Source organism: Trematomus bernacchii, unplaced genomic scaffold (assembly GCF_902827165.1).
Source record: "Trematomus bernacchii unplaced genomic scaffold, fTreBer1.1, whole genome shotgun sequence".
Taxonomy (NCBI): domain Eukaryota; kingdom Metazoa; phylum Chordata; class Actinopteri; order Perciformes; family Nototheniidae; genus Trematomus; species Trematomus bernacchii.
The window spans coordinates 3,648,151-3,673,577 of NW_022987910.1; the positions used below are offsets into that span (position 1 = coordinate 3,648,151).

At 40.7% G+C, this 25,427-nt stretch overlaps 1 protein-coding gene across 1 annotated transcript in view; it reads right to left on the reverse strand.

Annotated features, from left to right (window-relative positions):
• grik4 (glutamate receptor, ionotropic, kainate 4) overlaps nt 1–22,089 on the reverse strand; it is a 143,048-nt gene extending 120,959 nt beyond the window's left edge. The window contains exon 1 of the mRNA XM_034115112.1: nt 21,969–22,089. Coding sequence (XP_033971003.1) covers nt 21,969–22,050 — 82 coding nt within the window. The 5' untranslated portion in view covers nt 22,051–22,089. The remainder of the gene's footprint in view (nt 1–21,968) is intronic.
• Between the last annotated feature and the right edge of the window lie 3,338 nt (nt 22,090–25,427).

The following is a 25,427-nucleotide window of genomic DNA, read 5'->3' on the forward strand; positions in this document are numbered from 1 at the left end:
AGGAGCTGTCACTGGAGCACTCAGATTGATGAAAACGGACATGGCTAGGTAGGTTAGGGAGTGGCAGATGCCAAATGAGAAAAATGATAGTGGATAAACATAAAAAGCAGCCTTGTGAATGGCTTGCTCTAGATTAACATGTAAGGCCACAAGTCCATCCTCCTGTGTGTGTGTGTGTGTGTGTGTGTGTGTGTGTGTGTGTGTGTGTGTGTGTGTGTGTGTGTGTGTGTGTGTGTGTGTGTGTGTGTGTGTGTGTGTGTGTGTGTGTGTGTGTGTGTGTATATAGTCCGATCTTTTATTCCAACCACTGACAGACTGATGCTGCTATTTGTTCAATTTCACTCCCACTGGGTCGGAAAGCTCTGCAAGCAATTCATCAGTACAAAGTAGCCCGCCTACTTCTCTTTCTCTTCCTCCAAATCCTGATATCTCCATGCAGACTAATGGCCATCCATCCGCCAAAGCTGTTGGCAAACATTTTAACTTAAGAATGGGTTCTTTCAGATAGCGGAGTGATAAAGAATGAGCAATGGTTGTCATGGAAAAACAGCAGGGAGTAGAATAAATGTTTTTACACTGGCCATAGTGACATAGGCTTGTCTCAAAAACACAAGCACATTAGTAGGCTTTCTTTGCAGAGAGAGGTACCTGCTACCTCACAGCCGTACTGGTGGAATTAGCAGAAGTGTTTTAAGAATGGCCGAGTAGAGTCAATTTATAACTTAAGCACATTTCTGTTTTGTTAATTTAAAACAAAAGGCCAGCGCCCTTTATCTTTCTGTCATTCAGCACCAATTACGCTTCATTTAAATAGACAGACTGACACTTTCTGCTGGGCAAACACACTTAGCAAGTTAACTGAATGCCATGAGACAGTGCACTTTGAAATTGAAAATGATGCCAGTGGCTTACTGGAATAGGGGTTGCGTTGTAGGGGTTCCGGTGATATACAGTAAGTAATAGTGGGACACTGGAATACAAGGCTGATTTAAGTGAATATTCCATGAGTTTGATGGTTTATCAGATGCCTGGAAATGGCCCACAGTGGCAGTCGTTTTGGTAGCTAAAATAATCACACACATTCAGGATCTGATGTAGCTAACTGATCCAGCAGGACAATCCTGGAAAACACATTAATCTCCATGTTTTAAGACAATTAGTGTCCGTCCTTATAACTGTAGGTGTGACATTCACAGCAGAGCTTTAATAGGCAAGATAACGGCCAATCACTTACTGGGGATGAGCGGATTGTGAAAATTAAAAGCAACAGCTGCCCGACGGACAACGGTCGTCAGAAAGTCACAATGTGATAGTAAATTTAAGAGCTCGCCATCTTTAGGGTCGGTCCTGAAAATACTAATAAAGCACAAGCATACAGTAGTCTGCCTTTACTGCCAGCAGCTTGCCTCAACACCCGACTCCCCTCGATACAGCTGGTTCACAGCTCTGTCACTGTCACTGTCACTGCCAACAGCGTGACGCTCCAACTATATTCAGGATTTAAGGAAAATCGAAGTAGTAGCAGTCAAAGGAAGCAATGAGGAAAAAGGAAAGGGGACATTCATTCCTTCACGGAAGGAAGAATCCCCCTGGGTCAAAAATGACGACAGAAATAGAAATATGGATAGCGTGGTGTGTTGCTAACTCCTGTCAAAGCTGGACACGACGGAGGAGATCATTCTTTAAAGGCTGTACAGTCTCTGGAGGGCCATGACAAGAGTCGATAACACAGACTGACAGCACACACAAATCCCAGTTCCTCTACTTCAATAATTCTGTACTGGATACATACATTATAGTTATAAATAAATACCCTTTTTCTTTTATTATATTCTTTTAAATCTTTCAAAGAACCAATAGAGAAAATAAAGTTTTATGAGCTACAGACCAATTATGGCCACAGGACAAAAGGGTTCTATTACTGAACCCTGAAGTAAAGGTGTTAAAGAATATGTATGGTATTTGTGCGTGGGAGTGTTAATGAGCCTATTAAAAGTAATTTTTCTTTAGTGCGTCAGTTAACTTGTTTCAAAGCCCCACGCCTTTACCACTTCAGCTCGTTGTATACAGCCGAATAGCTATGTAACCCTAACCCTATTACGGAGGTAGAGAAACTTTTTTTTTCCATCACTTGGCAGCACCTATGTACAGCCTGTGGTTGAACTTCTCATGAATACTCAAGACAACTTCAATGAATGATGACACTGTTACATTCCTGTCTCTCATACACACATGCACATACAGGACACTCACTTCTGCTTCTTTAACCACCCCATACCTCCTCGATCTTGGTGCCACAGGAGGAATTAAAGTCAAAGTAATGGACCCTTCCAACTAAAATGAAAGGGATGGATGGAGGAAAAATGGAAATGGATGCCAAAAGTTAATTTTCACCCTGTCTAAATGAGTGAACTTGAATGACAGTTTGGAATGAGAGAGTCAGAGTGACACACATGGTAGGAGGAAGAACGTAATTAAAGGGATAGTTATAGACTGGAAGAAATATAAAAAGAGAGAGAAAGTGACAGGAAGAGAAGAAGTCTGAGGGAAACTCCTGGGCGGGAAAAAGACAGATTGTGACAGAGAAAGAAAGCTATAGCTGACACACTGTTGGAGTGTGATGTCTGTGGCTTAAGGATAATCTCAACGATGATGATGATGACGATGAGGAAGAGGAGGATGGTTAGTATGTTGAAACAGCGACAGTGTGGCAGTTGCAGTTTGACTTCTGGACCCAAGGGATGGGAGACAGGCAGGCTGGCTGGCAGGCAGACAGTGAGTCCAGGGGGAATTCAGCTCTCAGTGGGTGTCATTACCTGTCAGTCAGCATATCTCTCTCAACAGGCCTGGCCTAAAGATAGAGCCACTGGCTTGTAATTGTCTGGAAGGTCAATAGAGACCAGTGGACTCTTTGATGAGAGGAAAGGGGAGAAAGGTTAGGAGGGAGGAAAGAAAGAACAAAGATATGTTGATGACAGAAAGAGAGACTTGGGAGAAGGAGCTGAAGTAAGTGTTTGTCACCTCATGGAAACTTCAGATTGAGACTGTGTATGCAGTGCCAGAGGTAACACAGTATCCTAGCAGAAACCATTTAATATCTTCTGTAGTATCAGAGATACAAACAGACCGCTGCCCGAAAACAGCCCATGTGCATGCGGAGAAGAGTCTCTGGCATTTTGAAATGCCAGTTTAACCTGCAGTAAACTGACCTTTATTATTCAAGAAGATGCTTTACAGTGGATGACAGGCACACTTGTTTCATAACAGTCTGATGGGCAGTCCTCATTCATGCAAAGGTCACTGCGGATGCCAGTATCATGAGATGTCAATGCGTGTGTCAGTGAGCTTGAGGACACAAAGTGGCTGATCATTAAACAGGTGTCAAAATATAACATTTGTTATTACTATGTAGAACAGATGTCCATGAAGCCTAACAACTTTTCAAATTGAACAATGTGAATGCAGACAATTCTGTTACTGTAAGTAAATGAGTGATAGAGACAATCATCAGAGATATATTACTTTACTGCTTTCTTATAGTCTGTCTATCTGTTATGCTAAAAACAAAAACGTTTTAGAAACAATGGATTTATGCATCATCCAATCAGTAAACTACCATTAAAGTAATAATTGAACTCAATTGTAATATTCCAGATTTCTGTTCCGAAAAAATAAATAAAACATTCACTAAATGGCCTGATTCATTTTATAATGCCTTAACTTATACACTCTTCTGCTCCTAGACAAATTGGAGACTTGCTTTAGACAGGTAACTATTGTTATATGAGGACACCAAAACCTGGCCATATCTTTAGGGTGGAATTCATATCTTCATGCTCAGCTAGTTTGACAGAGATGGGAAGATGTTTTGACAGACAGAAGTGCCCCCAGTGGCAGAGAGATCTACAAGCAAAGGATACCATTGCTGATACATGGACACACAAGAGAAAGTGGGAAACAGTGATAAATTAAAATATAGTAAGCAAAATCGTAAATCTACTCCATACACTGTATCACGTGCCAGAAATGGCTTATAAAGGACAAACATGTTCTCAATACAACAGAATCTAAAGTCTCAAAGGGAAAGAAGATTCTCCTTGTATCCATTATTACCATAAAGCTGTTTCCTGTATCTGTGACAGTCTTTGATGTGACAGTCTGGGGAAATGGACAGACCACTTCAATGGGTTGAGAGCACCCGAGGAGGTCAAAGCTCATCCTGTCGCTTCAGGGGACGCTCCAGTATAATTTACCACATGGAAAGGACATTAGCAACATGGATCTCAATCACTCATCCCTCTCAGCCTCATTCTGTTCCTCTTTATTTCCCTCTCGCTCTTACACACTGGCACATCATCATGTACTAATGGACGTTGAACAAAAAGTATTGACTTATTATCACCATTGCAACAGGGCAGGTAGGGACACTGCTTAAATCGAGGACTTCATAACTATCAATCACACGCAGGGACAAAACCAAAGCTCCTCAGAACCATTAACAGTAACAGCACTAACATATAATATATATCCTCTGATACTAGCTCACAGTCATACGTCTCTGGCTTCCCCCTCTCTTTGCCTTGTACACGTTTAAGGAGAAAAAAAATGGTATTGGTCTCTTATACGGTTTCACATCTATTAATCGTTCCCTTAAAGGGGACCTATCATGCAAAATGCACTTTTGTGCGTATTTTATACATGAATATGTGTCCCCGGTGTTCCAGGGAACTCACCAAGTGTCAGAAAACACAACCCTCTCTATTTTCCTCCATACCCAAATCTCTAAAAAAGGGGATGCAACGGATCTGATAAAAACTGATCCAGATTTGAACACTTTACTGACGTCAGGACGGTGGCGCTACGGCTATTGGGCCAACTCTCCACCTATCAGGGGAATGTGGGGTTGGGCCACGGCCGGCCATTGCCGCTCAAAAGCGCTGGAGACGCTGTAGTACATATGCCAGGCCTGTAAGTGGCGCTGTAGTCTGCCACAAAAGCAGCGAAGAAGACTTCCCGCGCATGGTTGCTATGGTTACTCTTCTGTTTATTCTCCGCTGTGGCTTTTTTTTCTCCCTCCCCGAGGCAAGCGTTTGCTCCCGCTGCTTTAATTCAATGCAATCCCTCCCCGTCGAGGCAAGCACTGTAATTCTCTCCGGTTAGTCCACCAGCAGATGACAAACACCCACCTCTCCGCCTCTTCCAAGGAACGAGGGGACCGTGCGGCAGAGTTTCAGTTAGGTTTTCTTTCGCCGGTCAAGATGTCCGTTAAAGTTTAAATCTTCCGGACAAAATTAGAAAAGTGCTGGTCAAAGGTCTTCTTTGTTATTTATTGAGCTTTAAAACAAATGAATAACGACTCTATAGGCCTATAATAATATAATAAAACACGGAGGACGGAGATCTATTTTTCTCCCCCTCTTCTGACTTGATCAGAGCACGGCTCCCCTCTCCTGCAGGGGGGCGTGGTCAGCTGCAGCTCACAGAATCAGCCCCCTGCAAAAACAGTGCTGGAGAACAGCAAATAGAGCGAAATGAGGCATGGCTAAAATGCATGATCTGTTTGGTATTTTGAAAACAGAAACGTATAAATATACCTTATATAGGTATGGCCCTACAATATATCATTTAAATATAGCATGATACAGTAGGTGTCCTTTAAGTAGAGGGAACTGAAGCATAATGGATATTTCATAATAAATCTATTCAGCATTAAGGAGTATAAATTGGATTGAATTAGGCGTGGTCTGGAGCCAGATACTGGTTAGGCTACATTGATGGTGTGACAGATTCAGAGTGGGCTTCAGGGTAACTGGGATCTCCTTGAGAGACATAAAGCACTTTTGAGAGGACTGCGAAGATAAGAAGTTGAAGGAGAAAAGACATGGAGAGATGTCCACAGGGAGGAAGCAAGACGAACCATTTGTGAGTGTTTGAGTATTGAGCAGGTCAGGATGTATCTAAGGGCATCGTAAGTTCCCATTGCCTAGCCTAATAAAGCACCAGGGAGAAGAGCCATGGCCCTGGCATGTGTGTCGTCATCATCCTCACACAGACGCCACTGGACCTCCAGGGATCTCATGCCCTCTGCCTGACAGCCACAATTCCCCATTGGCAATGTTCCTCTCTCTCCCTCGCTGTTCCTGCTATCTGGTGTTTCAACTGAGGGCCACTTGTGCCTCATTATACCTGCACCTAAACAGCGCATGGGACCTAGATGGCAGGATAGGGCCGAATGATATCACAGAATCTCTCGATCGCTTGCACACACATGCAGACACAGAGTTCCATAAATGAGACTGGAATTTTGAGTAGGTGTGCAATGTTATCATTCAGGCACAGACAATAGACGTCTCCCTAGAGAGTATTACAGGAGGGTTAACAATGTAACTGGTGGGCCTCAAGGGATCTGCGAGGGTAAACACTGCCTACTTAAGCCTGACTCTGAAAATATCCTCTGTTTGTGAGTGGGTGTGTGTTTCTACGTGTAGCTCTGCTTGAGTGTATGTGAGTCAAAAATAAAAAATGAAATCTGCTTTTGTCATTTAGGGTTGTAATAGGACAAGTGGATGGAGTATCCACATGGGACTCTCTACTGGAATGTGTATGCAGCTGATAAGGTGAGGAAACCTTGGACAGGAAACAGGTGAGCAGGAGTGGACAGTAATTCACAACATTTCCCTGCAGGACTGTACTCTTTGTAATCTGTGGTAAGGAGTAATACAAGAGGGGCAATCATTCACTGACCCTGAACAGTCAGGAATCCGATGATAGAGACTCGAGAAGCAAAGGAGTAAATTAGGAAAAAAATGGCAAACACACAAGCTAACACACATTGAACCTTGAGACCTGTCAATTGATTCAGTGCAGAGTGAGTTAATAACACAGATGGCTGCACAGTGAAAATAGTATACCTGTCTGTACACAGTTAATAGACTGCCCCACTCCTGGCATGACATTTGTCATTTCCCCACTACCTGTACCTTCATGTATCTGATCCTCTGCCGTTAACTGGCCCCAGCTTCCTTTTTCTACTGTAAATGTACTTTGGCCATTTTTTTCATCATTGGTTGTATGATGACTAAATAGTGATACGACTCAAATGACTATGAAATGCCCCATTTCAATTCTGCACATATAGCTAAACTAAATGTAATGTTTCTATGCCTCTGTCCAGAGTTTGTATTATTTTAATTTTAAAATGCATGTCAAAACACTGAACATTATACGTCTTGTTACTTCGAGTCTATTTTTAAGTAACATATATTCATGGTGATTTACTGAAAGTGAAGGTATTGCTATTGGAACAGTACATTCATGTCACATGAAAATTATATTGTGAGCTACTGCTCGCATTCCAAATAATCATGCAAATTAAAAAAAGGAAATGGCCTTGTGAATAGTTTTTCAGTGTTTTGAAGAAAATAATAAGCTCATAAAAGCACATCTGTGTGTCAGCTGGAAATATCCAAATCAAAGTATTGAAATTGAAAAGACTATCACACAACTTGAATGCAGGTCAACATTAAACCGATCATATTAATATTTTTTTCCCTTTGTTTCGTCATCCATTCTACTTGTATCCCATGCAATAAGAACACATTATTATTGTCATTTATGCTTACATTCTAGTTCTGCTCAAAATAAACCTCTTTGTCTAGCTGCTAACACACCATCTTCTCTTTCATGTTTTCTTTGTTCTTCATACATTTTAATGTTGAGGCTGTTTTACATCAAACGAACCCGACTCCTTTTATCAGTTCCCTTCTTATTATAAATATCTCCATATTTTCTTTCTTACTTCAGTTAGATTTCTTTTTTTTCTGTTAGTTTGTAGACTGTTTCATGTTAATGTAGCAGAGAAACACCAAACAGTCCTGAAAGTTGTCACTAATGAATGTTCACAGTGTAATGTTCGCCCTCAATCTATTTGATCATTCTCACAAAAGTAAGGGGAATCAGGAATATGCCGTAATGTGAAATACACCACATGTTTTCTGTGACCACATTGGAATTGGTGCGATCTGCTGTTACCTGTTTCCTCACAAACAAAACATTTCTGGTAAAAAGCCTACCTGGAGCTAGAAACAAGCCAACTAAAAGTCCCTCAGAGGGTTAGATAGATATTAAGCATGCAGCCATCCCTTGCCTCCTGGTCTGGTAAATTAACCATGAACACATGGCGATGAATTTCAACAGCAGGCAATGCCACAGATGTACACACAGATACGAAGATGGATGAAGTATGAGTAAAGGTGAACGCACACAAGATGTTAGCGCACAGTCAAAGGTACGTGTACAAGCACCACACACATCTTGCAGCTGCGTAGCCAGAGGTGGTGCTCAAGGCAAGGCTGGCAGCTGCCGATGGCCGTGCCAACCAAATGTGATGGCAGAGGGCCTGGCAACAGCTGGGGATGGGGCTCTGAGGACTCGCCAAACTCTTCACTGTGAGCCATGATCAAAGACGTGGCATAATGGAGTGGGAATGGCAGAATGATGTGTCAAGGGAGGAGTGTGTATTTCTGCCTTTTGAGAGGTTTTCTCTGTGTGCGCTTGTGTGTGAGTGTGTGTGGAGAACTTGCTCATGCAGGTATAAAATGGATGGATGAGATAAGAACGCAATTTGACACCAGGGCACAGAAACCACATCAGCATGCAAATTCACCAACTACCAGAACTGATACACTGCAAGGTGGATATCTCTTGTGAAACTTGTGTGGTTAATGTTAAAGCAAGCGGTAGCCTTGTTAAAATATAGACACTCATTTGCTCTACAATATTATTGATTGTATGGATATCAGATCTAAACCAAAAATAATAAGTTGAACAATTAAGAAAACCACCAAACAGATTAGCAGAGTTCAGAGCATAGTTATGCTTTCTTTTCAACATTTCTTATGCATTAAACATTATTCCCAAGTAGAATCTTTTGCTATTTTGTCTCATGTTGTTGGGCCAACAAACTTTTCTGCAGCCCTGAGGTAGCCTGGAGCAACTGTAATACATTTAGAAAATAGCATTGGCATTTCCGTTTAAAATGGTGTTAAGGATTAATACTTTTCAAATTATGGTAATTAAGTGAGAATGGACAGTTCTTGAAAACGCAGCCAGAAAGTATTGGAAGCTGGCCTAAAATGTTTTACACTAAGCAAGTCACCCAGCTGGCCCAGGGATATAAGCACTTGGCTACCAACACAAATCTAAGGCAGTGTCCTCATTTAGGAGCCGATGGCCTGAGGGCAGCAGCTCTTCCTGAGCCTCTCAGCGCTCCCATCGTGTATCGGGTAACTTCTTCCTGACCTCAACAGGGAGAAAAGACCGTTAACCGATTCTCCTAAACTTATTCTTGCAGCGCCTGGTGTACATATCCTTTGGGTAGTGTAGAGCAATGCCTGCTGTATGTATGCCCCTGTTGTCGCAGTAGCAGTTCATATTACAGTTGGTGAGGATGCCGGTATTGACCCAGGGTGATAGAGTGAACCTCTGTGAATCGCCTGCTGGCAGGTGAAGGGCTGCAGCTGCTGACTCCACGTGAACTGAAGGTAACACTTGACTGTCTTTACTCTCTGCAGATCAACAGTGACTTGAACAGCTACACCATGACAAGTGGCAAATCCAAATTTGGATCAGAATAATTACATATTTTTCTTTTAAAATATTATTTTATATAGAGAAAACTGCAATTCCCTAAAGAACCATTTCAAAGCCCTTAGCAAACACATTTAGGTAAAAGAACGAGAGAAAAAACAACATCTGTGATCTGAGGTGAACAATGAAACATTCTGGCTATAGCACAAGGCTATATCTCATCAGTGCTCTAATCTCAACCATTAAAGGTTCTTTATTTTCTTCAGTAATAGAGCAAACCCCATTCAAACCGTCGGTGGTGTTTCAAGCCCACAACCATTAACGTCAGCATAGCTGCCATCAATTTGAGCTATAAAGCCATACATGCTTCTCCTTCCCTAAGAAACACTTGCTTTCCTCTTGTAAGGCAAGGACGATTTGTACATGTACTGTGTGTGTGTGTGTGTGTGTGTGTGTGTGTGTGTGTGTGTGTGTGTGTGTGTGTGTGTGTGTGTGTGTGTGTGTGTGTGTGTGTGTGTGTGTGTGTGTGTGTGTGTGTGTGTGTGTGTGATGCTTCTTATCTGGAATGAATTGGACAGGGATAGTTCCCTAATGTCAGCCAATTCTTGTGATCTTTTTCACTCCCAACAGTGCTGGAAGAAGGACAAAGAAAAATATATGATATGGTCTTTGCTGTTTGTGTGTGTGTGTGTGTGTGTGTGTGTGTGTGTGTGTGTGTGTGTGTGTGTGTGTGTGTGTGTGTGTGTGTGTGTGTGTGTGTTTTCGTGTGTACATGTGAGTCTGCATTTATGTATGAACCTTCCATTGCCAGCCACTGAACCTTCAAAACTTGACCCTGCAAAGCATGATGGGCCGCAATGACAGATTCAGCAAAGTCCACAATGTTGTTTCACCATTTTGACTAATTGCACAATTTAAAACGTCAAATATCATCATCGTAATCAAGCACAATCAGCTTTGCACCAGAATGCCTGCAGTATTAGGTACTATCAATAGTGTTTTACAGATGTTATTACATACATGTGACAGTACTGTAAACAACAACAATTCTGATTTATAGTTATTGCAGGTGAACAGGAAGACATTTTATTTAATGAGCAATGCTGCACGAGATGAAGCTACAGAACATGTTCAGCTGTGGCCATCTGAGCAGAAAGATCTTACAACGGTATAAGAGTAACTAGCAGCTAAATGAGCAGACATCAGGAAGATAAGATTACTGGCAGCACAATTACAAATATCCAGATAGAGGCAGCCACAAAGAGGGAGAAAATGCCTGTGCCAGCTGATGATACGTTCTCTATATGCATGAGCCAGTATATTCATGCGTATGTTGTTGGCATTGATGTTGCTCTGCCCTAATGAAAACTCAGTGAACAAAAGCTATTTTCCCTCTAGCCGCCAATAGATAACAGCTCTCCACAGGAGGAAAAGCAGAGCATTTATAGCTATATTTTCATGATTCAAGGCATAAGCGCTAGCACTGGCACAAGTTCATGGAGCATGCATGGTTGGCCGTGGCAACCCATTTAGTTATTTTGAGACAAGAGGCTTTAACACAGCAAAGGAGCACAGTGAACACACGCTGCAGGTGTGAAATGGGTTTACAGGGGGAATAAATTAGTCATGACTAATCAAATCATATCCTCTCATTCCTTTCAAAGATGTGCTCTCTTCACAATGGCTGTAAAGGACATGGAGAGTCAAGATCTGCTGCACAAAAGCCACTGCAAAGAGGAAATTGATGTCCTTGTTTAGGAGAACTAGGAGTGTCACAAGGCACAAACAGTAGAAGACTTTCTCTTCTTCTTCCATGCAGGGGAAGTATTGAGTGCTAGTTGTTTTTGTAGATCATTCCTTACCAGCATGAATAATGGGGACAAAAGTCATCGTAGTCCTACAAGTATGAGGTCTCAGCAGTGTTAGTTAGACAAGTCAAAAAGTATGTTCCAAAGTTTTTTAAAGGCTTTAAAGTACAACATCTTTGTTTAACTATCGTTCCCCCACAGCTGAGCATGAGTGCATTTTACACCGGGGAAACACAAAGAGTGAATCTGTTTAAAAAACTTTACCTTTTAAAGATACCCCCTTGATGTGGTAAACTCAGACTGCTGAAAACTTACTTTAACCTGAGGTACAATTTGGAATAAAGATTTTCAGGGAATGAGTACTGCAGATTATTTCCCCCATCTCTCCCCTTGGAAGTCTATTAGAAAGGCATGTTTAAATTGACACTTTGAACAGGAAGAACTTTAACATCAAGCACAACCTCCTTCAATGAAAAGATGGTTGGTAGGTTCTACAATCCTTAGAAAGTGTGCGCATGATCCTTGATGGCTTAGACAATATATGTGGAATATGTGGATATATTGCAGCAAATTACGCAAGGTAATCCACATAGGATTTAGGCTAGTAGTACATAAAAGAGGGCTTGCTATAGAAAAGTTTAAATATAACATCCAATGAGCAAAGATGTCGTTATATTGTTTGTTTTAAAGGCTGTCGTCAAGGTTTGTTTTGGAAAGATTCAATGGAGGAGCACTATTTTAGATTTGGTTGAGATTTAAAAAGGTTAAATATTTTTCTATTCAAACATTACACTATAAACCACACCCTCAGCACATCATTAGGTCTTTACCATAAATTAACTAACACAAAATTAGTATTTGTTGTAGTGTTTTGTTTTGCATTCAATGTGCAGATATAATAGTATATGAACTGGGCTTGCATCACACATTGGTTACATTGGTTATTTATTGTAAATGCAAATTAAATGCAATTATTTTATGCAATGGGAGTTAACGCTTGTGTGTGGATTCAATGTCACATTACCCCTACCGTTCAGTGTAAAGACTTCATCTGCAGCCAACAGTAATATTTCATAGATGATCGATAGGTTATAGTGTAAATAATGTGACATCTCCATACCAGCATTCCCTCATTCCATTTAAACCCAGCCGTTATTCTGCTGTGCAACGCCCTGGTTATGACCTTCACTCTACACCACCATGGGACTGTATAAGGAAGAAGAATGACTGTCCATGCCCCTCTTTATATAAACCAAGCTCAAGCCTTCCATCCCAGCATCTGAAAGGCTCCATTACACCACAAATACCCTCATATAGCTCGTAATTACTTTATTAATAATTTAAGTACCAATGTTTTCATGTTTGTGTGTGTCGCTGTGGATAGGGGACCTTTTTCTATGAGCTCATATAGATCATTTGCACATGTGCATAAGCAAATAAGTAAACATTAATTTGACTTTGTCTTTAACAATCCCAGGAGACATTTATTCATGAGGATGTTAAGTGTGTGTTGGGGTGTGTGATTGAAACATACACAGTTTACACACAGTCTTCATGCCTGTGCACAGTGACTTTATCAGATTTACTGAATCATTTATGTGGTAAGCTCAGGAGCAAAGTAGAGTGCATAATTGCATAACATCACTCCTATCTGCCATTCCTGCCATTAACTAAACGATGGGTCCCAGCACCTGCCCTGCTAATTAAAACCTTAGAGATTCATCATAAACCCTCCCACTTCCATGCAACGCGCGAGATTGAGATTTGAATGTGGATGGGCTTCATACAAGCCAAAAAAATCCTAAGCAAACATTTGTTCACTGGGTGACTTCGGAGGAAACATCCTGTAACAGAGGATATTTTTCTTTTAGGCATACACGGTTATTAATATGCTTTTTTTGGCACATTTGCTGCCATCTGAGTAAAACATGGAGAACTGGGCAGTTGGATCTTATAACAATTGGTAACCTAAAAGAAGTTTAGCCCTGGAGCTTCAGGTCTGTGAGTACACATGTCTGAGTGTCATTAACTTAATGACTCGCACAGCACATGGCTGAGTAATTAAAGGAAGGACATTAATCATAAAGTCTCCTAACATGGTCTCTCAGCTGGAAAAAAAGTGTGAACTTTTCTCCAGACAAAAGGATATGATACAACAGAAGTAACAAAATGGCAAAACGAGGCCCGCTACATGGTCGAAAAGTTGAAGTAGATGTTGATATGTTGTTAGTGTGAACAGAGCATGAGGCTTCACATCAACGCAGGAACTTCCCTCACAGTTATTTACTCTTCCTCCCTCCCAATATGCCACCTTCACTGCTCTTCCAGTTACAGTGAATTAAATGAGTTCATAGATGCCAACTGAAGTCAAGAGTGTATGAGGGCAAAACAAACTATGACTCATCCTTGGTTCAGCCCTAATAAGTCACTGTAAATGTATGTGGGGCTGAACTGAGGCAATAAACGGTGTGTTGCTGCTGACTTGTGGATAATCTATTAGACTCTACCTGTGTCTAAGATTGAACCGATCCGCCCTACATGCCCTTGGTGAATGGACACACATACGTTTCACTCTGTGTGCACAGTGCACACCTACATGAACAAACACTTACATGTGCAGGCCCAGTGTTTCCCCTACCATTGTCTTGGAGGGGCGCTGCGCCCCGCCAACGGAGACCCGCGCACCCCCTGAAATTCAAGGTGTTTAAAAAAAATATATATTTTTTTTTAATAATGCGTGTGTGAGTGTGGGGGATGTGGTGCACTTATGTTTTCCCGTGCTCCTGAGGGACCTGGGGAACATGGTGCGCGGTAGGCTCCAGACGGAGTCTCCGCACAGTTTTTTTCCATGCACACTCTACACGAGGTAAGCGTGTGTGAGTGTGCCTTATCCAAGTTGCGGCCCCGACTTCTCCACGGTTACAACCGGATGGGAGGAAGTGGGGATGCAGTGGATGTTAGCCAAAAGCCGGTCAGGGACGGTGTGGTGGGTCGATGTTGTTGGACGACAGGGCGTTTATACATCGGGGCTCCGCCCACTGTACCCATAGAGTCCAGTAGAGGGCGGAGCCTGTGTGAGATATAACGGGGGGTTACGTATTGTAACCCTAGTTATATAAACACAGGCGGAGCCCTCTACCTGGGGGCCCTGTCTTTCCTAGTCCGCTCGCTGAAGAGTGTATAGGATAGTGGGGCGGCGGCTGTAGCCGCCTTATATACTGTGGGCCTGCGCGCGCATTCAGGTAGGCTCGCCCCGATTGGCCGGCTACGTTTACGTAAATTCAGTAGGTGAAAGCACGCACAGCATGATAGAGAGTAGTACCCATAGAGTCCAGTAGAGGGCTCCGCCTGTGTTTATATAACTAGGGTTACAATACGTAACCCCCCGTTTTATCTTAAGAATGAAGCTTCTTAATTAGGTGATCAACTTAATTGGAGATGTATATAGAAACATTCATTGTCAGATGACTGTCACAGGACTAATGTGTCCTCTTTGAACTAACGCAAACTTCAGTAAGACTTTAATTGATTCACAGGCTATAACAGAGACCTGGGCTAATACTGTGTTGTTAGCATTATAAAATACACTTTTTATTAATCTCTTTTCTTGCAATATACAGCTGAGCCAAAAGCTGTTTCTAAACACTACATAATTGCCATAAATTATACACTATATTTCTGTTAGTATGACATACATCAATGTATTCTACCCACCTGTACTGATAGGAATTACTGTATATGCAACCAATTATTTCATGATATATTTAACAAATAATAATTATCTGTTCACACTAAAATCAATTCCCTTGTGAATATTTGTGGGTTTATTTCATTTGGGGTGCTTTTATTTTGTTATGTATATTTTTGTATTGTGACCTTCTCAATCTTGGCCATGTTACTTTTGGTGAGTTCACACTCATCTCCTCAGTAACCTTCAGGCCATGCTGAGAAGAGGTGTTTATGAAAATAAATAATACTATTATTAATATAAGAATAACTTCTCCTCGGCTAGCAAGGCAGCCATTGTCTTCGTCTCATTCCTCATCACCGATAAACACAAGCCAGATGCAGTGTCAAGGCCAGACCAGCTGCATATACATGGATCAATGGCTGTCAATGAAATGGGGACACTGGAAGGCTATTGTCCTGCCATCTCGCTCAAAGCTTTAGCAATTTTGCAGGCCTTCAGAAAATGCCACGTGACCTTAAGGTATGGAAAGTATGAGGACATTTTAAATGCAAGGATCCTACAGGGAATATACATTATATACTGTATTACACGGACAAAACCACAAGGCCACATTGATTTTTGGAACAACAATTTTAAGAGAAAAAAAAAATACTAGTCTACCCAAAGCTGCTCATCTCTGTAACCTCTGACTGCATGTTATTGGTTTTGCTTTGTATACAAATATCAGAGCTTTTAATTTCTGTAACATACAGTTGTTGCGGACATGGTGTGTTTGCTCTCCACTGCCATGCATGATGTAGTATAAGAGACTGCAGATGAAAATGAGCTTTAAATATATAATACGCCAAATGGTAACATTAATGTTTAAAATTGTACAAACGGGTCAATGTACTTAAAAAAGTAAAGACAATAACATATGCTCAGGTAGTTATGTCTGCAATTTAACAATGGCATAGCAGTTAAGTTAGCAGTAATTTGAATGCGATTGAGGACTGAGCATACACATGATGAATATGAGCATCTGTTGTGAACCAGGATCTACCTCACTGTTTCTATTAGCTTAAGTGTGGAATGTGACTGGAAGAAAAAAATATGGATTTAAAAAAAAGTCAAAATAAAAGTGCTTTATGTGGCAAACAATTTGGGATGATCGCAGTATGAAACTAATGCGTCTTTGCATAGAGAGAAGCAAGTTGATAACATTCAGGCGTCTGTAAAGAAAGCCCCTGGGCATCTGAGAGGCTAAAAAAACATGAATAAATTGGGCAAAGAAAACCAACAAACATAGCCAGCCTCCCCGAGGACCTAATAATAAGAAATGTGATTTTTCATGAAATGTCAGATGCAATAAAATCAATGCAGTTTTTTTAATATGTTCCTCTGCTGCCCTTTGCAAAACTCATTCTCAGTAAATGTTTGTATATTGACAAGGCATACATCTCTTCCAATTATACTCAATAGTAATCAATTAAACAAATCAGACATTGATAGATTTAGAAGAATGTGCACACAGCAGAGGTGTGGACTCGAGTCACATGACTTGGACTCGAGTCAGACTCGAGTCACTAATTTGATGACTTTGGACTCGACTTGACAAAATCACAAAACACTTGCGACTTGACTTGGACTTGAACACCAATGACTCAGGACTTGACTTGGACTTGAGCCTTCTGACTTGAGGTGACTTGATAATTTAAATCAGGGGTCTCAAACACGCCGATCGCGAGATGCCACTAGAAGAGCAGACTCCCGTCGGGGAGAGCAGAATCTTCAGCCGCTGCAACTCTTGCTGTGAATCCATGCAGGCAGGGGCGGGACTTTATTTTGCTGAGCCACCATGCGGCCAACCATATGCGAGGACACACTAGGATCATACCATTATGTGAAAGAAGGGTGGGGGGCAGACGCTCCAAAGACAGCAGGTGTAGTGGTACAGGCCAGCTACACAGAGCCACGGGGAGACGGGGAGACGGATTTAAATGCAAACGCGCAGGAAAAAGTCAAGAAATTTGCGAAAACCGAAAAAAGAAGCAGCATCTGGCTGCATTTCAATGATATTGGAGAAAGCAAAGCTGAGTGCAGGATTTGTAAAATGAAAATAACCTTCAGAGCAGGGTTTCTATTTTGGTAACCACTCAGGATTTATTGTCAGAGGTGGGAGAAGTTCAGATCTTGTTCTTGAGTAAAAGTACCAGAGTGTAGGAATACTCGGTTACAATAAAAAGTCCTGCATTCAAAATGTTACAAGTAAAAGTACAAAAGTATTATCATCAAAATATACTTAAAGTACCACCTGCAGAGGGATCTAGATTCAGGTGTGCAGAGAGAAAATTGATTATTAAATTATGAATGTGACTAATAAAGAGCAGTTTGATTATTAAGTATTATTCTGTTGATCGATGTCATTACATTTGTTGAAAAGCACATAAGGACTTGTTTAAGACTCGTTTTGTCAAAGTTTAGGACTTGGACTTGACTTGAACTTTCCCATCCTGACTTGAGACTTGACTTGGACTTGAGCGCAAAGACTTGAGACTTGACTCGGACTTGAGCGCAAAGACTTGAGACTTGACTCGGACTTGCAAAACAATGACTTGGTCCCACCTCTGGCACACAGTGGTGGATCCATATATGTATATATATATGTATATATATATATATAAGGTGACTTGAAAGGTTGTATTATAGATTTATGATTATCTATCTGTAATGTCTATGTACATGTAAGTCTATACTATAACTACATGTGAGTAGAGCCTTTGTGAATCCGTATGTGTTATTCAAATGTTTTTCTCGATCAAATGTTTTTGAATCAACACACATGATATGCTTAATACATTTTGAAGCCGTGTAAAAAACCTTTAAAGCACATTTAATTGGTCTATTTAAGGGTATTGTCATGAATTACAAAACAATACCATGGAAGATATACTCCACAAATCCATTATGAAGACAACACAAATCTGGTGTTGGAGACATTGTGTGAAGCTTTCAACAGATTTCCATAACTATCGATAATAATCCTGACATTTAAAGAGAAACCGCATTTGCTCTTAAAAAAATCCAGTGCCCAGTATGAAAGGCATATTTGAGGTGAGCAAAAGGATATCTGCTGAGGAAATTTACGGCACCCCAGTGAGCTGACAACAGCTACATATAGTGTTGCTCTCATAGGAGGAGCATATCCCTGTGGTGAAGCTCAATGCTTAGACATTGTGGGATTTAAAAGAGAATCTGATGCCAGTGCCAGTCTGGATTTATTATTGAACAGAATAGAAATCCAACAAGTCTGTCAAAGCAAAACGATAAAAACAGCAAATCAAGACTCACCTATTTGGATTATCTAGCTGATTGTGGTAAGGAGATAAAACCATTTTTTAAAACCTTAGTTATCTTAATAGTCTGACTATTTTTGTTCTAATTTAGTTCATTTAAACAAGCCATATAAGACAGGAAAAACATCTCCTATACAACTTCCTTTTCCATGAGATCCTCAGACAGCAGATACTTGGCTTTTATATCCTTTTCCATCTTTATTTATTCAGGGAAGTTGCACTGAGGGCGATGCTCTCTTTTGTAGAAAAAACCCTGATCCCATTCACACAGTAACACATTCAGACCTGAACGCTGCCCAGTACAACCACAGCCTTATTTGAGGCCACTGAGCAGCTCCACTGGGGCAGTTGGGGTTATGGGCCTTGCTTAAGGGCACCTCAGTGGTGGTAATGAGGGAGGATGACTGAGGTAGTGAGTGTTTGCACTACTGTATGTGCTCTGTTGGACAAAGTTGGCAGTGTTAATGATAGTAACCCAAATAAAAATGAATGTTATCCTGACTCTTTTCCTAGACTCCCTATATTACCAGAGACAACATAGTAGTAATGTGTGTGTGTGGAATAATTCTTTCAATAAGTGTAAGCAGCGGTTGATTGGCTGAAAGAATGTTGGCGGCAGACGCTCTTTCACTTAACTAATGGGGAATACAACCAACAAGAACTGGCTGCACCACATGGTAATGAACAGGGATTCAATGTAATATTATTCATGATTTCCTCTTGTTTGAATGTTTTACTCATCCCATGGCTTAAAGAGGTTTTTCTCAACATCATTTTCTTTCATTTTGTGAATCAATTTGACTTAATATACTGTATCAAACATGTTATGTGTTTGCTTCTTGTATTGTCTATTGGAATATTGCTATTCATGATTCGTTAAAGCTTCCCTTGTCTCTGTGGTGTTTCTTATTAAAGGCAATACTGAAGAAAATTAAATTATTTATACACTCTCAGGCCTATATTCTTGTAATTAATCTTTCATACTGTGCAACAACTTCAAACAACACTGCAAATTACACCATTCAAATGCTGTAATAAATCAAATGAAAACCACCTTTTATCTGTTTTTACCAATCAGAGGGTCGATAAGAGGCCATGAAGACCTACCATACCAGATCATTTGTAAACGAAAGTCCATTCAACCTGGGACTTGCCCAAAGCCCAGTTCCACACCTACACTGAGCTGCTGGCTGCTGCTTGGTCCTGGCGGGGAATGTGGCAGGGGCGGGAGGTTGTTTTTGGTCCCGATTCATTCAGAGAAGGCCAGACAGTGACATTATGCCAGCCAGGCAGGACCCAAGGGACAGCCATGTTAAATACCATCTCTTGCAGCGCAAATGGCAGGGAGTTTGTTGTGGTGTTTGGGGGTATGCGTTTGTTTGTGTGCCTTGGTGTCCAATGACATTTTTTGTGGTTGTGAGTGCCTGTTCTTGTGCATATTTATGCCTCATACTGCCTTGTGCATAAATGCATGCACACACACACAGGCCCAGCAACCACAAACACATACTGACAGTACACTGGCAGAGAGACTGCTGTACGCAGATCACATTAGAAGAAAAGGAAAAACAGGCCAACTGCCTAATTATCCATCAGCGATGCTACATGACTGAGATAAACATAAACAACCATCTCTGCAGAGGTTTGGTACATTCAGGTGGAGGGTAAAAGAGAAAGCCGGAGAAGAAAACAGAGACATGGGGCTCATTTATCCAACAATATTCACAAACAAGGAATGATTTGTTCATGGTCTTGTTGACACAGTACACTTTAAAGGCTGTGTTGTTTTCAAAATACAGAAGATGGTTTGGGGCAATATATGCAAAACTACCAAAAGGATCCTGCAAACCTAAGCTGTTCTGTGGCAGAGCTCTGAGACACGGAGCATGCGAGAAGAGAGAGTGATACAAACATGTCTTGTTCAAAAATAAGAAATGTTGATACTTTTCAGGGATGACAGTTGAACATCTTGTAGAGGCTCAAAATACTGGAAGAATAAAAATACTTATTTCTCTTACAAAACACGAGACTTAACGGGCGGAGGGAATCAGCAAAAGGAGCTGCAATAAAGTTCCAATATGCATTTATGAGCCTGTAAGTCTTGGGAATTTCTCAGAGGTGAAGTAAATAATGTTTTCATCATTACTGAAACTCATTTCTCTAGGAATGAATGCTCAGCCCTGCAGTTTCATCATGTTGACAAGTGATTCCAAGACACCAGAAGAGACCTGTTTTAATAGCCTTACACAAATCCACATGGTATGAATACTGATTTTGAGTAATTAACTTCCGCCCTTTTCCCAAGACAACATATTTCGCTCTCAGATGTTTCTGAAAGTTGACTACCGTGCCATACATTTAAAGCAGGCAACAGGGTAGCAGAATCTGTGAGCTTCAGAATAAATCACATTCTAATTCTCTATCCTTACCTATACTTCCCATTTGTTCCTATATGCAGTACATACACACTCTCAAAAGGAGATATCCACCTTAGACAAGGGGTCTATACTTAAATAAATAAAGAGACAGTCAGTCAAACTTTTGGTAGACGGGGAGCTAGTGACAGGGTGTCAGAGACCTGCTGACTGTAGGAGAATATTAACGAGAAGGAACAACTCCCATTGGTTACTCACTGACTCTGTCAGGCTATGAGACTTTTGAACCATGCCCTCTCAGATGCAACGTCTAGTCAGTTTCAACCGTGGTCCACCGATCTGCCACATTTTCCAGAAGCAGAGTATTACTGTTTCTGTTGGACTTTGTCCTATTATATTGAACTGTTCAAGCTTCTGACTTAACCATGCCATTGATCAAGCCAGAAGTGATACGTATTGTGCCATTAAAAATGCCCCAGTGCAGTAGTGATGCTTAACAATAGCCCAGACCACAGCAGTAGCGATAGGGTTAGCAATGGGGTTAGACTGAGATCATGGTTTATTTATATATTCCATGAAGAAAAGGCTAGTTTCATGTAGATTGCACTATTACAAAATAGCCGGTAAATACCCCAAGCCGTGTCTGACTGTGGAAACTAGGGATTTTCTTACCACTTTCAATTGAATTTCTTCAGCTAATTTTCCCATTATAAAACTGTGAAGCTGACAGTGCTGTCAACTTGAGCCAACATTTCAACAGCAATTTGGTTTAAAGTCAAGCTCAATAACTAAAATGTACAATTCGTTCGGATTTAGATTTTTCAATTAAAATGGGAAATGAAATCCTTAAATTCAATTTCATTCATTTAATTTTTAATCTAATTGTATTTTTTATATATGTCTACTCTATGCAATTTAGTTTGTTTGTATGTCTTTTACTGGTATCTGTATTCTGTGTGATATACATTTGCTGTGAAATGTCTATGTGAAGCACTTTGGACTGCACTTGTTGTATGAAAGGTGCTATATAAATAAAGATTATTATTATTAATTAATAAAAAAATACCTTTAAAAATAGAACACTTTCAAGGTCACCATGGGTCAGACTTTACAGCAGTTCTTCTGCTGCTACAAGACTGTAAAATACTGCAATGTAATTGTATACATGTACCTAGTCTGAAGGAGAGAGGGCCACCAGCGGTGCTTCTCACCCACATGGCTAAGAAGAGCAGAAGCGCCCAGGCTGTGAGCATCTTCTATGACTCCTCATGGGTCCTGCCCCGGGGGTGCCCCTGTCACAGCCACCTGAAGGAAGCACAAAGCAGAGAACAGCATTAACACTTCAACTGACATGAAGAGGGACACACAAAAGTCAAAGCTGTGCGCCAGACCGATAAAACTGACGGACACTCAGTTTCTCTCGCTCCCTCAAAGTCTGTCTCTCTCTCTTGTTGCATGCTGGGAATCTGATAGTTAGAGTGTGAGACTGCTGGTAAGTACATCTGAGGCCCAAAGGAGAGTTAAAGGTCCCATGTCATGCTTTTCTGGTTATTACCTGTCCCCTTGTGTGTTATGACGGTTTTTATGCATGTAAACGGTCTGCAAAGTCACAAACCCTCAAAGTACACCCTGTAGCGAGTAAAACTCTAACACAGAAAAGACCTGTCTATGCTGCCCCAGAACGCCTCGTTGGAGATTTCTCTTTTTCCATCTGTTTCTTCCGGGAACCGCATGACGTCATGCGGTTCCCGAAACCAAAATGGACCAATCTGCGGAGCTCCTCACACACCAGGATCCCTTGGCGTCACTATCAAACGCAGTGGGGGGACCTTTAGCGTAAATGTTCAACTAACAGGGAGTCCCCATTGACTTGCATAGAGCTCCCTGGTTGTTAATAGACGAGTTGGGTCTGTGGAGAAATGCTCTCCGCAGACCCATTCTCACAGCGTTTATAAACCTTTTTCTTACTCAATATCAAGCCACACTTATTGTTTTTACTTCGGCTGTGAGTGTTTGTGTGTGCTCAGGATGAGTTTCGCGCTGTCTCGCCGACCCGGAAACCACACCAGTAAGCCAGCTCACTGAGCAGCGAGCCTCGTAACGTCCCGACCAATCAGAGCACACTGGGCTCACAGGGAGGGGGGGGGGCAGGAGCTCCAACAAGCCGTTTAGGACAGAGAGTGAATACCTGGTGAATACACATACTATACAGAGATGCTGTATGAGAAACCAATGTGAGTTTGGAAAATTGCACAATATAAATCTATTTTAGTAGACCTCAACAATGGAATTATGATCAGTAGAAATGGCCATGACATGGGACCTTTAATGACTTTTCTTTCCCCATTGCTGGTTTTTCTTTATTATTAATGGTAGTGTGTTTTTTTATGTTGCTGTGTATTGTTTTTTTTTGGACAAAACATCCAATACTTCTTGCTTTCTGCTTGCAGTAGGCTTCAAATATCAAACTGGTAAAATCCTAGCCACAAACTGCTTTTCCAAACTTTAAAGGCATCATTGTCATAGTGTATAAATGTAAGTAGAAAAATGAAATTCTTCCATGCATGAAGCGCATGAACTTCTCACACGCTCCTCTTTTAACGCTTGGGGTCATGTGTCTGTCATGAAAGATTAAGGCTTTTGGCTTTGTTTGCTGTGTTTGTTCCCTGTGCCATTTTCCCATGTACTTCTCTCTTCTTTACTTTTCTAGTGAAGGCTATTCACTTCAGTTAATGCATCATTTTTTAGTTTAGCTTCTTTTATTACCTTTTTTTTTTTTACCCTGTTCCAGTGTTTCCTTCTGAGTTAATCATGTGTTTTCAGTCTCATATTTACACAGGCACAAGATTGGAAAATTGTGTTTCTTTTTATTGGTGGTTGACAAAAAAGGTCAAACCTGACTGGACAAATGCTTGATGGTGGTTCATCTCTGGTTGCCAAAGGCAGCAGGGCAACATTTGTTGAGCTCTGTTTCCAATTTGACACAGTGTCCAGAACATCTGATGTTTTGCTCTTCATGTCACTTCTGTCGAAAGGGCATCCAAGGCTTACATCAGCTAAAATGCCAAAATCACAGTAGCTGAAGGTATTACCATGATATTGTGTGCCATGTGACAACATTGTGTTCCCTGTGATTCATATTTTGTGGTTTGAACTCACTCCTACTGGTTTAGGAACACAATGATTTAACAGTAATGTGTGGAAGGGGAAATATAAAAGAGCAGTAGTTGCAGAGAAGATAAATCAGAAAGTTGGTTTTAGTTCTCTTTCAAGATACCGACAGTAAGGAGAAAAATAGGTACCTTGGGGCCTTTAAAGTAGAATACATCATGTTCTAAGCCAGGGGAACAGTTTAATTGGAGGTCAAGCTAGGTCTGTATTTATCAAAGATTTCCTAATGAGCCCTCATGACATGCATTTAAACCAGTGAAGGGTGAGTGAAACTTATTTATAATAATTTTGTCCGTGTTCAGAATAATTGCTCCATTTATTAACACGGACCCACACCACAGAGTTGTTTCATTTATTGCTTAATTGAAAACATGGAAATTGAGTTATCCAGCGCTGATTTGGTAGCAGCTGTGATTACATTTATTACCTCTCCAAGCTGCTACAACATGCATATTCAATAGTTCCCCCCCATTAAATGAAGGTAGATTCTGAATTACACAGCAGATAAAAAGAAAATGTATTTATATTGGTATAATAATAATAATAATAATGATACATTTCATTTATATAGCGCTTTTCTAAGGACTCAAAGTCGCTTTAAAAGAATACAATTCACACAACAAACGAAGATGAAACGAAGTAAATTAGTTATGTTTAGTTATCTTTGATACGGTGGCCAACTTCCAGGATAGCATGCCACACATGTGTGCCTTATTGAGCTAATCTAGGTTACTGTAACTAAGACACATCTACATTTGCACAGTTAACAAAAAACTTCCCACCTATTTTGAAAAAAATAATGCAAGGTTCAATGCCAGATTGAATTAAATTGGTTTCGAGCAGCCATAATCAATATTTGACGTATTATTGTTAGGTCTTTTGGTTAATTCTAATTGCTCTTAAAGGGTAATTTTCCCATGCAGGAGGAGGCTGTTCTCGTAAAAAAGCTCTTAAAACGCTGCACATTACTTGCCGAGCACAAAATAGACAGACACAGTTAGAAACTAACTGGTGAACATGGTGGACAACTTAGCAGCTAAATAGCAAAGTACTTCGATAATGAGTTGATAGAGACCAAAAACAAATCTGAAAACAATTCACAACATGCCATCATTTATTTCCCAACACGATATTGTGTAAAAAAAACAAAAAACAAATTCTAAGGGTATTTATAGTCTTATTTTGAATCATTGCAGTGCCTTGAAATTATTCTTGGATGCTTGATAAAATATGTATCTTTTTATCAAGGTTCAGCTTTGGTATTTAATCTTTATTAAAGGTATGAAAGGAGTGGGTGGTTCTGATAACCAAAGAAAGAAGGCCTGCTGACTTCTTGTCAGTGCTTATGTTACAGAGAATAAACAGTTTTTTGTCTTTCTATAGAGAGGTTAGTGAATATTGCTGGAGCTGTGAGGACTTTACCTTGGACAGGACAAACAAAGAGTCTGCAAGATTGGTG